This window comes from Lupinus angustifolius, chromosome LG02 (genome assembly GCF_001865875.1).
Source record: "Lupinus angustifolius cultivar Tanjil chromosome LG02, LupAngTanjil_v1.0, whole genome shotgun sequence".
NCBI classification, from domain to species: Eukaryota; Viridiplantae; Streptophyta; class Magnoliopsida; order Fabales; family Fabaceae; genus Lupinus; species Lupinus angustifolius.
Window position 1 is genome coordinate 2,322,092 of NC_032010.1, and position 13,607 is coordinate 2,335,698.

General features: G+C 32.0%; 1 protein-coding gene across 1 annotated transcript; it reads right to left on the minus strand.

Moving 5' to 3' along the window:
• On the minus strand, window positions 666-10,339 carry LOC109332319 (topless-related protein 3-like). The gene is made up of 25 exons (XM_019567266.1): window positions 10,199-10,339; window positions 8,805-8,984; window positions 8,610-8,723; window positions 8,177-8,335; window positions 7,658-7,832; window positions 7,420-7,549; window positions 7,053-7,168; window positions 6,772-6,904; window positions 6,573-6,682; window positions 6,357-6,426; window positions 6,215-6,288; window positions 6,047-6,142; window positions 5,867-5,959; window positions 4,765-4,892; window positions 4,404-4,638; window positions 4,148-4,315; window positions 3,974-4,057; window positions 3,434-3,586; window positions 3,236-3,346; window positions 2,942-3,121; window positions 2,731-2,859; window positions 2,539-2,634; window positions 2,124-2,306; window positions 1,867-2,042; window positions 666-1,061 (listed from the first exon to the last, which is right to left on the minus strand). The coding sequence occupies exons 1-25, from the start codon at window positions 10,276-10,278 to the stop codon at window positions 851-853; spliced, it is 3,384 nt and encodes a 1,127-aa protein (XP_019422811.1). The 5' UTR covers window positions 10,279-10,339; the 3' UTR covers window positions 666-850.

Below are 13,607 nucleotides of genomic sequence, written 5' to 3' on the forward strand. Positions count from 1 at the left end.
TATTTACATTTAAATACACTAACATACTTACTTTTAAATAAGTTCATCTAACTCCAACAATTTAAATATATATTTGTATATTAAATATATATATATAAATATAATAATATTATTTATATTAAAATAGTATAGAATGAATATTATTATATAATATAATTAAAAGGGTTCACCTTTTAAGTATAATAGGCTTTTTAGACGGCCTAAAGTCTAACCTATTAAACTAAATAGACTTTTTAAAAAAGCATGAGTCTAACATGTTTACAAAAAAACCTAATATGACCTAACCTATTATAAGTCAGATAATAGGCCATTACTAGGCGACTAAACTTGTTTCCACCATTACCTATCCTAATATCTGAATACATAATTAAAATTGACATGAAGACTCATTCTCTTCTTTCTCATCTTCTTTAAAAAAAAATAGGTAGTTCAGTGCACAAAGCCTCTCATTTAGTAGGGGTCTTTCAAGATTTAAATCCGTAATAATGGTCACTAAGCAACAATCTTATTGTTGTGCCAAACATACCCTCTTAATATTTTCCTAAGCACTACAATATATAATCCCTATGTGACAAACATATTTCATCTCAACAAATGTGAGATGAATAGACAAATTCACATTGTCAGCAATAAAAATAAACATCAACACTCCAATAAAATATAAATAATGTAACTGACTTGTATAAGAACAAATGTAGGTATACAAAAGTTTCCACCTAAACATTTATCATTTTATGTCCAAACTGAGCATGACCCTACAAATGGAGGGTAACCAAAACTAAAAATAATCTAGGCTGATAAAATTACAGATGGAAAGAACATGCTATAATATATGATATAATGAATGTTCTTATCTTTGAGCCTGATCTGGTGTATGGTTGCTTGTTGTAGATGATGATGCAGTTCTACCTATTCCATTATCCAAAGGTGGATTAGTTCCCCACTTACCCTCTGTTTCAATTGGCTCCATCACTTTTACTGACCCATCAGTCAAACCAATAGCAAATTGGTGAGGATCTAGTGGATGACATGCAGCAACAACAGGATATACACCTTGGTTTCTGTAATATATATACAACAACCAACCACATTATGAGTCATGTTCCAACATTATATTTCAATATCATGAATCATCATAGCCCCTGGTCCCCTAGAAAGAAATAAAAATGTTATTTTTAAGAATAAATACACATTTTAGTACATCACGTTTTTCGACCTTACCAGTTTGGTTCCTTAAATATTGGTCAAATTAGTCTCTACCAGGAGTTGTAAAACATTCTAAAAATGACTACTTTGACCCACATTTGAAATTTTGGGGGACCATTTTGGGTTTTCAATTTTTGAGAGACCAAACTGGTAAAGTCGAAAAACATGACAGACTGAAATGTGTATTTATTCTATTTTTAAAGAAAGAGTGGCATGGGCAATGTTTAAATTGCAATTAATAATGTCTAATACAGGTTAATATCTTATGCATTGAAACAAGAAAAAATATATGTATCAAATTACTATCCTAGAAAGTTAAGATATATATAGTAAAACCACAATCCTGGGCTCATAATAGGTCCTTAGAAGTTTTTTAACCAATTAAATCCTTAACAAATTTAAAAACAATGTTAAATTGAAAGAGTTAATTGGTGACTGAACTCCTTAAAAGGACCTAATAACATTAAAAGGCCTTTAATGACTTAATTGGTGGACTTATTTGGCAACTCAATAATCTTTCAAGGGATTGCTTTGATGGTTTACTATATATATATACACTGCATGGAAATGAAAGTAACATTTCACAATACAGCTTTAAATGTTCAATACTCAATAAAGCAAATGCTAAAAACTGTGTCCAAGCATTACCATGAAACTTACCCATTTAAAGCAGCTGCTGACAAGTAGGTTGACAACGCAATACGACATCTTAGTCGCAAGCTATCAGCATCGAAAACCCCAGTGTTTCCATCACAAAATGTAGCGTATATTAATCGACTGTTGCAAGAATAACATGCATTTGATATTGGAGCAGGCAGAACATCTTGTGGAACCCACTGCAGCAAATTAATTTATATGTTTCAGTTAAACAGTGTCAGCAACCAGAAGCTCTATTAATACTAGAAGAAACTTCCTACCTGCTGAATGCGTTCCATCTTCGAGGCATCGTATATTGCCAACTGAGTCTCGTGGGCTACCAACAAGCGGATTTGGTCGGTGTTGAACTGCACTCGAGTGTCACCAACAGGTGCCTTTCCAGCCGGTAGTTGTAATGGAACTGTTTTCCTTTTCTCCCATGTATCAATGCTCCACACACAGAGCTGTAAAGAAATAATCTCAATGAAGCACACCACAAGCTTATAGAAAACTATAAAGAAACTGATATAGTACAATATTAAGTATTTGCACCTACCAATTTGGCACATTCCAACAGAATAATTTCAATGAAATAGATGTTTTCCATTGAATGATTTTGCATTAAATGATTTTCACAAGATGTTTTACATGTCATTTTGAATCTTAACTGAATAGAGAGCGGTTAAAAAGGCTTACTTGAGCATCAGCACCAGAGGAAACCAGGATGTTAAGATTGGTTGAAAAGGCTAAACCGCTAATACGCTTCTGGTGGCCCCTCAATTTTGATTTCACCTAGACCATACCATTGGAAAAAAATAGATGAGAATGTTTAAACTAATAGTATAAGTCTTAAAATGAGCAAAGGGAGCAGTTAAAGATAGTAATCACCTCATCCACTCTAACATTATAAATGTGAATGGTCGAGTCCTCCATTCCAATGGCTATGATGTTGTTATCCAGAGGGTGAAAAGCTAGATAGGTAGAGGCAGGAGGCGGCGGCATGAATGTTGTCATCACCTACAAAAAGGTAAACCGTAAGAAACCATTAAACTTAGCGAGTGAATTAAGTATCAGGGTTGTATCTCTTCTGGATATATACCTTGAATGTCATCATGTTAAATAATGAAACCTTTCCGCCACAGGCAGACATAACATATGAATCGTTCTTTGAGAGTGCAATGCAAGGAACCGCTTCATCAAGGTTAACTCCCGAGATATCATTTTTCATAAGAAGACCATTGTTGGGTTGCCAATGTTGTGGAGCAACATGAGCAGTGGCCTGTAATTGTATGAACTTAAGATTTCTGTTCTCTATCGTGAGGGGAAAATAATGAAAACTATAAAGAAAAGAAATGAGTGGAGGGAGGTAAAGTAAATATTTATTTTATATTACCTTTCCGGTGGGATTCTGTTCATTGCGAGACCACTTCCATAGCTTCTGAACACCGTTTGAGCCAAGTGCCAAAAGACCAGCACCAGAATTCGTATATATAAGTCGGACCACCTATATATGACTGAGAGTTAAATGAAGTTCACAGAACACAGCTTGTAATAGAAATGGTAATCTCTCTCATACAGTCAGTCAACAAACCTTGCTGGAAGAATCTATGATGTCAGGCATGGCAGCTAATCGGCATTGTACCGAATCCACAATTTCAGACAGCTGCCATGATTTAGGTCTATCTATTACATCTTCCACGATTCTTGGTTTCTCCACATTTCGACCCATGGGATCAACTCCATTCTTCATTGAAAATGCCAAAACCAGTCAATGACTTGCAAACAAATATAAAGATCTAGTACTGAATTCATCAGTAATTAAGTAACATACACAAAAGGTAAAGAACCAATTGACCAAGAGATTCCACTAAGAAATACAGACATCAAATGATAACGGTACCCAAAACAGAATCCAAGGCATATGAGGACATAGCATAACGGAATTTAGCACACAAGAAGAAAAAGATCAACCCAGTGCTACAAGATTGTGTGTGCATGTTTGAAGAAGAAAAGGAACATGCATAATAGTACTTGAACATTACTTTCTAATTGTTAAGGTGTGACTAGTATATCATGGCAACAATGTTAACTCATAATCACGCATACTGAGTTCAAAGGGATCGGTTCTTACGAGAATTGGAGAAGGCCTGACAGGGGAGCTGCTTTCCACTTTACAGTGGACAGGATTAATATTAACAGCAGAAGAGCCAGATGCCTAGAATAAGATAAACAAAGTGGACAGTATAAATACATACTTTGATCTATATATCAAGAATAAAGCAAAGATCAAGAACTATATCACAACCTTCACTGCACCAAATTCAATTGGCAACCTCAACGCTTCAAATGCCATAGTTTCAACTGCTCTTATGGATCTAAGACCACTAGCATTAGCAAGAATTTTGAATCCATTGTCCAAAGTAGTAACGGCAAGAAGATTTCCTTCCTTGTTGAATCTCAAGCGTGGAAGGACCTAAAATTTCATCCAATCAAATAAGCGATGCCTTCATAAAGTGTCAGTATTACCGAAAACTTGAAACAAGTAACCCTGAGATACTGACCTGTAGTCCACCATCTGCATCAGTGCTTGCTAGAAGATTAATATTGTCCATGTCCCAAAACTTGATTTGGCCGTCTTCGCCAGCAGCCAAAAAGCGATTTTGGGCTGTATCAAACTGAACAACACCAGTAGATTTCTTTCTGAACCCGTTGTACGTTCTCTTAATTGCTCCTTCACTTTCATTCCATTCAACAAGAAATGACTCTCCATCTTTACTCGTCCCACAAGAAAATAATCTACAGAAACAAGGCCAAACATAATAAAACATGTTAATACAGTTTCATTGGGTACATGTGAATTATCCATTGAAGACGAAGATGTAACTTAAATAAATTAATTATCCCCATCCAGATCCACCTTACCTGCTTCCTTCAGAACTATAAAGCATTGTAGTACAGCCGTGACCAGGAGCATCATAGTCAACCCTAGAACCGATGTTATCATATAACCAGGCTTTTATTTTGCCATCTATTGCGGTTGAAAATGTGAACTGCAAAGTTACAATAACAACATTTAGGACCATTGACGGCAGAGTTTAATAGAATAATAAAATCAGACAGTATCTGCACATAATTCACATAAACACAAAAAACACCCTCAGGCTTGATAGAACTAAAATAAATAATGCAAGTGTGGAATGGATGTTGGTAACTAACTCACGAAACGAAACAGAAAGCCTACGCAAATCTTAAGATACATAGTTAGCATATGAATACATATAACTATAAAAATAATAAAAATGAGTATATGAATACCTTACCTATTTCCATATATTTTTATTTGTTTATTTCATAAATAGATTTAAATGAATACGAAAATAAATCATTTCCATGTTTACAAACATTTCCATATATTCTTATTTCCTTATTTCATATATAAATTGACAATTAATTTCCTTATTTTGATGCAGTTGTCATATTTGATATACACATTGATGGTTATATTATAAGGGTTTCCATCCCTATTCCTATCTTTTTACAGAGGTTTTTTCCACCAATGACGGACCTCACCACCCTCAACGCTGGTGGTAGACCATCCCACCTTTAGAGGCTCGCCGTCACTGGAGTAAACATGCAGCCCTACACCTTCATCGCTGGTGTAGATCAGGGCAGCGAGTGGTGACACATGAAACTCTTAACGATATTCCAGCCACATCTGGTCATCGCTACCATTGTCTGTCATCTCATGGTGGTTGTTTGGCTCGTTATCCATCCAAGATTTGTATTGTCAGAATCACCACAGACTAGAGATTCATGCAATTTTGGCGATTCAAGATGGAATTCTAGGCTGACTCCATAAAATCTATTGTTTGCCTACATACTACAACAAATATGTGTAGGAAAGTGGAAACAATTGCCCTGTAATTTTATAATGACTACAAAATGGCTTTATACGTTAACAAATTAAAGCACACATTGTCGCCCGAACAAGTAAAATTATAAAGCAACAACCAAAAGTTTGTACCTGAATAGTCTCCTTGTAGTGAGGACAGACAGAGTATACAGGTGCTTCATGCCCCTCAAATTCAAATAGCCTTCGTCCAGTTAAATCCCACACCTGTTAAGAGTTTCACCGTCAGACAAACCAAGAAAGTAGATAATTGTTTGGCATAATCTAAAATTGCAATGAGTAGATTTTATGCACCTTTATCAACTTATCATCTCCACAAGTCACCATACAGAGTTGCTTATTTGGATGCGCAAATGCCAAGTCATTCACGCCACCAATATGGGCATCAATCTGCATCAACAAAGAAGTGTAAATCAAATTGCAATCACAACTTGTATTACTTTTGACAAGAATTAACCTCACCTCTATTCGCTGAGATAGCTCACTTGGTCCAATGAAGGCATATAAGTGAATCAGATTTTTGGTAAATGCAACACCTGCAGCAACACAACCGGTTAAATATTGAATCTGATAACCTTCAAAATGGTTTCAAAACATGACGTACCCACAAAATCTCCCTCAGGGCTCCATGTGACACGGCTGACAGAAATAGGTGCATCTTTGAGCACAGATGCCTGCAAAATCCCCAACTATAAGATTTCAAAGGTTCAAAATTATCAAGCACCAATGACCATCATAAATTCATAATAACAATGAGCACTTTGTCAAAAAGGAAATATTGCACACTACAAAAATACTGAATGAAGAATGGAATTAAAACCTGAAATGGCAATGAGCACTTTGTCTTGTCCCATATCTTGAATGGCTTTGAGTCCAACCTGTCTCGCAACCCAACTTCCCAAAGGGCAATTTCTCCATTACTACAACCAACTGCGCTTATTTGAAACAAAGTAATATTATATTTTTGTCAGGATTTAGTAGTTATAAATTACACATAACATAACAACGAAAAAAAATACCAAGTAGTAAGGTGTGCTGAAAAGGATGAAAATCCATGCTTGTCACAGAGGACCCTTCATGCAAAGTCATAGCCACAGTTCTTGGTAGATCATCCAGTGACCAAGGGGCTTGTCGAGCTGTAGGATACGTAACCTAAAATTATAGAAACAAATCATAGCGGCATGAGTCACCAACCATTAAAAGTCAAAAGCCCTAAAGCTTGAGAACAGAAAATTATTGGCATCATGAAATACCCGAACCATATCTAAATTGTTGAAGAGAAAAAAATTATCATAATTACCTCCTCTAGAGAAGGAGCAGGCCGAAGCCTTTTCATTAGCTGTTCATGATCAGCATTCTGATAATCAACCATACCGGGACCTGATGGAGGTGTTCTTGAATGCTTCAAGATAGACACTGTTCAGAGAAGGGCAAGAGAATGTTTAAGTCATCACACCCTCTTTCACTGTTAAATTACTCAATATATAAAGTTCTAAGAGAAATTTCAGTAGTGTCTTCTCCTTATCACTTAACCGAGTAAACTCAAATGCCACGACACGAGTCACAACATTGTTTCTCGAGTAACAGTTGTTGGCAGCATTTAAGGCAACCTCAACTTTCTTAAAGATAAAAAGGGATAATAATGTAACCAGTAACAATATTTCAACCTTGATTCTGTGGGACTGGTATGGTTAATGCTGTGGCGACGGCCGCTTGGACAGAAGATGAAGCTGAGGCATTGGCCATCCAACCAGCCAAAGCATTCACATTAGCATTTGCTGCAGCAGGTGGAAAGGCCTATAGAAAATAAATGAAAAAAATTATATTACTCAACATCATAAATTATATTCTTCTCAATCAGTTAAAATGTAAGGAACCAAATTTTTGAAAAGCAAGGGATCATACACCAAGAGCTCCGAGTGAAGTATAAGTAGCAGGCTTTGCAACAGCAGCACCGGGAAGATTCACTTGCGTAGGTGCTAGAGGACCATTAGGAGGTGCACATGAGTGATCTGTGAACAAAGTCTTTATATCTGGATTTGGCCTTGGGTTTTTGCAAAGCTGGTGCTGCCAGTTCAAACTGCATTGATGAGAGACCGATATATTAATAAAAGAGAAGCCAAGGCATAACAAGCAAAAAATCCAAATACACAACAACAAATTAAAATCTGTGGGTTAATTTCCAAATTCCTGTCATTAATTGAATGATTGAACCAATCATTCATAAGGACTTAAAATCTCATGCAAAAATCTAGGATATAATATTTCTGTGTCAAGGACAAAATCCACAGAACATAATTTTCATTTATCACATAGAAAAGAATCCATGTAATTATGAAATCAATCAAAACATTGTGTGAGATAAACAGAATTGTTGAGGGCTTTAACTAGCTTATTTATCATCTACAATTATAAAAATCATACCTTTGATTGATTAAAGTCCTTAATCTTGAGGACTTGAGATTGGGAAACACAAGCTTATCACGGAAGAGAGGATTTGCCTCTATGAGCTTCTTTAGCTCTATCAACATAATCCCTCTTGCAGTTTTGGTGTCACCATACTTGGATAGCTGCTCATTCTCTCTGATATATGAAATGGAAAGGAAGAACTTATTAGTATAACAGCTCAAATAATTTGGTAGGTCTAGCCGCCATAAAAAGTAACATGGCCGAATTTCTTAAACATGAGACTCTAAAAACTCAAATCTGTTATTGTTTCATGAGTTTGAATCAAGAAGTTTGATTTTTGAATAGATAGATTGACTCTCCTGTATCATCAATCTCAGTGACTTACCAGACAAGAATATGCACTAAAAACTATGTTGCATTACATTAGAATATATATTAAAGATATTACCTAAAATTATTTAGAGTTAACAGCTGTGTGATTTCTTTATATAGTTCCTCATTGAAGGTGGAAAAAACCTTCAAGTCACCGACTAATATCTCCACAGCTGATGCCTTGTCATTCCTGAAATTATAGAACACAAGAGACTCCAATAAGCAACATAATATAGTATAAAACCCCAAAAGGATTCGGCATAATATATACCTATCAAGTGCTTCAAGATATTTTTGCTTCCTGATCTCAAAGAATATTTTCATTGAGTATCGATTATCATCAACTTTTGTAAACCCTGACAAGTACTTCTCAATTTCATCCCATTCACCAGCATGTACTTTTTCTTCAAAGTATTTCAAGTTGAAGAAAAACCCAGATTCCTTCTCAAGCCTGTCCACATAAACAAGCATTTAAAAGAAAGAAACAATTAGTCACTTTGATATACAAAACAAGAAATGTTCAGCGATGGAAGAGAATGATTATTCAATAACAATTCATTTTATTATGATTTCAATTCCAACAACCTCTAAGTGAGGAAAAGGAAATTACATATCTCAGCCTTTCATATTAAAGCATTTCATTGATTTTGACAGTTCCGAAAACCAAGTCGAGTACAGGCTACAGCCAATAAGTACAATACATATTATTCATAGGCAGGGAGCGTGTAGTGTTAGCATGTATAAGCTATGGCTACCCCACAATATCTAAAAAGCCAAGTTATAACATATTTTTTCGTAAAAAAAAATCGTAGCAACCTTGCCAGTTTAGCTGGATATTGAAGCCTAATACAGAACTCAATAGTCAATAGTGCAGGAACATGGAGGTGCATCCATGTATTAGTGTATAGGCTGTAATTTTCAATTTCATAATACACAACCTTACAATTCAGTCATCCACATTAAATTTGTGAGCCTCTTCAAGACACAAATTTGAAAAGTAAAAAAAAAAACATTTCACCCTTCTTTTCAATAGTATATTCAACTCATTTCCAATACTCTTCATTACCAAGAACATAGCTTTAGACAAAAACCATCACAGAAATAGATCAGCTCATTTAAAATGACCCTTTCAACAAGCAATCCACCGATACACCACAACAACAACAATGATTAAATTGGTTAAATTAATATTGATAAATCATAACAACTATAGGTGAAGATTCAAATCATGGAATCAGTCTCTTGCATTGAGAAGGATGCCTAGTATAAATCCAAAAGGTGGGTTTAGTGTTTTAAATTACACTATGCATCAACAATATTACGGTTTTGTGAGTCTCCACAATTGTTGCCACACCGACATCATTTTCCCACAATTGCGATCAACATGATGAAACCGCAACCGCAATTTAGAACATCGGTGGATCCAACCCTTCTCTGGATATGCTGCATAGCTAGAGCTTTATCACAACATGTTGTAATAATAATAATATAAATATTATATAATTAATAAATAAATAAATAAACAATAATAAAATAATATTATCACTTCACCATCAAAACTACACCTCCATTTTTTTTCAGGAATTGCTTCCTACCCATTTCCATAAAACTTGCAGAGAGAAAATAATTAAAAATGAAAGAAGAAGAAAAAGCAAAGAAAATTACTTGTGCACAGACTCTTTGAACTTCTCTTCCTCCAGAAATTGGAGTATCAGAAACACCAATTCTCTACTCAGAGAAGTCATAGCTTTTCCTCAAATCAATTTCGATCTTTCAAAACCGATCCTCAGAACACACACCCACAAGAATTAAAAACAAATCTGAACTCTCACAAAAATGACACCTTAGTGTAATGACTTTTAATATATAAAGGTCCAATTTTTGAGAAATACTAGGGTTAGAAAAGCTGCGGATAAGAAGAGGAGAGAGAATAGGAAACTTGGTCTCGCTATCTTCGATGCATTGTACATAAATTCTCTCATTTTCTACCTACCTATCAAAGATAAGTAAACTAGCTTATATGATAAGCAAAACTACTTATAAGCATAAGCTATCGTTTTGTGAGTGATAAGTGAAAATGCAAAGAGTGTAGCGGATTCGAAACTAGTTATTCAAATGTAGTGAATATTCGAAGCACACGTCCGGTGGACCCCACCTATTTTTGTTTGTTTGTAATGTCGCTTTCACTTTGAACCATTTAATAATTCAATTTATTAAATGAAGGAAGTATTTATGTTTCATTTTATCGAGATTTTGCATGTTTCTCGCGAGATTATGTACGAGGATGTGAACCCACGCGCCAACAACCTTGGTTTACTGAGATCTCTTTTTGGTCGGTGTCTATCCAATATTATCGCCCACGTCAGATGAGTTAAGCAAGAGGGAAATTGATGATATATATTTCTCTACAACCAAGAAACTGGTATATGCTTATAAATTAATTTTGAGAAAATTACACTCATTTTCTAAGTTTTATTAAATTATATATATCATTCTTCAATTTTTATATACATAAATTATCTCTAGTTATATGTATTATGCTCCTACAATATAATCTCTTAAATAAAAAAAGTAATAAGTGTAATTAGGTTAAATTAAATATAATATTTTATAAAGAGAATCCCAAATAGTATAAGAATCAATTTTTTAATATTTTTAATTCATTAAAATATAGTATGATGGTGATTTACATACCTCCTTAAAATTATTGATGTAATTTGTAACGAACTAAAAATAATGACATTTTAATATTGTTTTGATCTTAAGAATGGTAATTAAATATGAAAACAATCTAAAAGATTATTATAAAAATTAATGGAATATTAATATATCTTTACATAAAAGTAATATTATATCTTAATGATATTTTAGTTTGTAAATCATTCTGCTCACATGAAAACATGTGGCCTTGATCACATCATTTTCATATTTTATAATTTACAAATAATATATATCACTTTTCTTAAAAGATTTATATCTGAAATTTATCTCTCATAAAAATTTTAATATTGTTTTGATTTTGAGAATGGTAATTAAATATGGAATAGGTTATTATAAAAATTAATGGAATATTAATATATTTTTACATAGAAGTAATATTATATCTTAATGACATTTTAGTTTGTAAATCATTCTGCTCACATGAAAACATGTGGCCTTGATCACATCATTTTCATATTTTTATAATTTACAAATAATATATATCACTTATGAATATAAAAGTCTATCAGTTGAATAAAAATATATGAGGATATAACATTTTTCATTGTTTATGTAGCATCTCTTATTTGACTTAGAAAATGTAGCGAATGATTTTACTAAATTTATGGCATATGAGTATAATTTACTCATGAATTTTTAAATAAACAAATCATTATTTTATTTTATGTCATATTTACTTTTTAATTGTATAGAAAAATATATCATTTTAAAGACAAATATTTTGTCGTTTTTTATTTTTAATGTTTTTGTTTCATTTATGCAAATCAACAAATGTTGATTTTTTTATTATAATATTCTTAAAAAATTTATCTCTCATAAAAATTTTAATATTGTTTTGATTTTGAGAATGGTAATTAAATATGGAATAGGTTATTATAAAAATTAATGGAATATTAATATATTTTTACATAAAAGTAATATTATATCTTAATGATATTTTAGTTTGTAAATCATTCTGCTCACATGAAAACATGTGGCCTTGATCACATCATTTTCATATTTTTATAATTTACAAATAATATATATCACTTTTCTTAAAAGATTTATATCTGATAAAAAATTTAATATTGTTTTGATTTTGAGAATGGTAATTAAATATGGAAACAATCTAATAGATTATTATAAAAATTAATGGAATATTAATATATTTTTACATAGAAGTAATATTATATCTTAATGACATTTTAGTTTGTAAATCATTCTGCTCACATGAAAACATGTGGCCTTGATCACATCATTTTCATATTTTTATAATTTACAAATAATATATATCACTTATGAATATAAAAGTCTATCAGTTGAATAAAAATATATGAGGATATAACATTTTTCATTGTTTATGTAGCATCTCTTATTTGACTTAGAAAATGTAGCAAATGATTTTACTAAATTTATGGCATATGAGTATAACTTACTCATGAATTTTTAATAAACAAATCATTATGTTATGTCATATTTACTTGTTAATTGTATAGAAAAATATATCATTTTAAAGACAAATATTTTGTCATTTTTTATTTTTAATGTTTTTGTTTCATTTATGAAAATCAACAAATGTTGAGTTTTTTATTATAATATTCTTAAAAGATTTATCTCTCATAAAATTTTTAATATTGTTTTGATTTTGAGAATGTTAATTAAATATGGAAAAAATCTAATAGATTATTATAAAAGTTAATGGAATATTAATATATTTTTACATAGAAGTAATATTATATCTTAATGACATTTTAGTTTGTAAATCATTCTGCTCACATGAAAACATGTGTCCTTGATCACATCATTTTCACATTTTTATAATTTACAAATAATATATATCATTTAAGAATATAAAAGTCTATACGTTGAATAAAAATATATTAGGATATAACATTTTTCATTGTTTATGTAGCATCTCTTATTTGACTTAGAAAATGTAGCAAATGATTTTACTAAATTTATGGCATATGAGTATAAGTTACTCATGAATTTTTAATAAATAAATCATTATGTTATGTCATATTTACTTGTTAATTGTATAGAAAAATATATCATTTTAAAGACAAATATTTTGTCATTTTTTATTTTTAATGTTTTTGTTTCATTTATGAAAATCAACAAATGTTGAGTTTTTTATTATAATATTCTTAAAAGATTTATCTCTCATAAAAAATTTAATATTGTTTTGATTTTGAGAATGGTAATTAAATATGGAAACAATCTAATAGATTATTATAAAAATTAATTGAATATTAATATATTTTTACATAGAAGTAATATTATATCGTAATGACGTTTTAGTTTGTAAATCATTTTGCTTACATGAAAACATGTGGCCTTGGTCACATCATTTTCATATTTTTGTAATTTACAA

Bases quoted from the DNA above. Each gene is read 5' to 3' on its own strand.
- LOC109332319 (XM_019567266.1), bottom strand. From the start codon at position 10,278: ATGACTTCTCTGAGTAGAGAATTGGTGTTTCTGATACTCCAATTTCTG. The intron at 3,347-3,433 runs GTTTGTTGACTG...AGTCATATATAG, and splicing joins TCATAGATTCTTCCAGCAAG to GTGGTCCGACTTATATATAC. The intron at 3,122-3,235 runs GTAATATAAAAT...ATACAATTACAG, and splicing joins AACAGAATCCCACCGGAAAG to GCCACTGCTCATGTTGCTCC.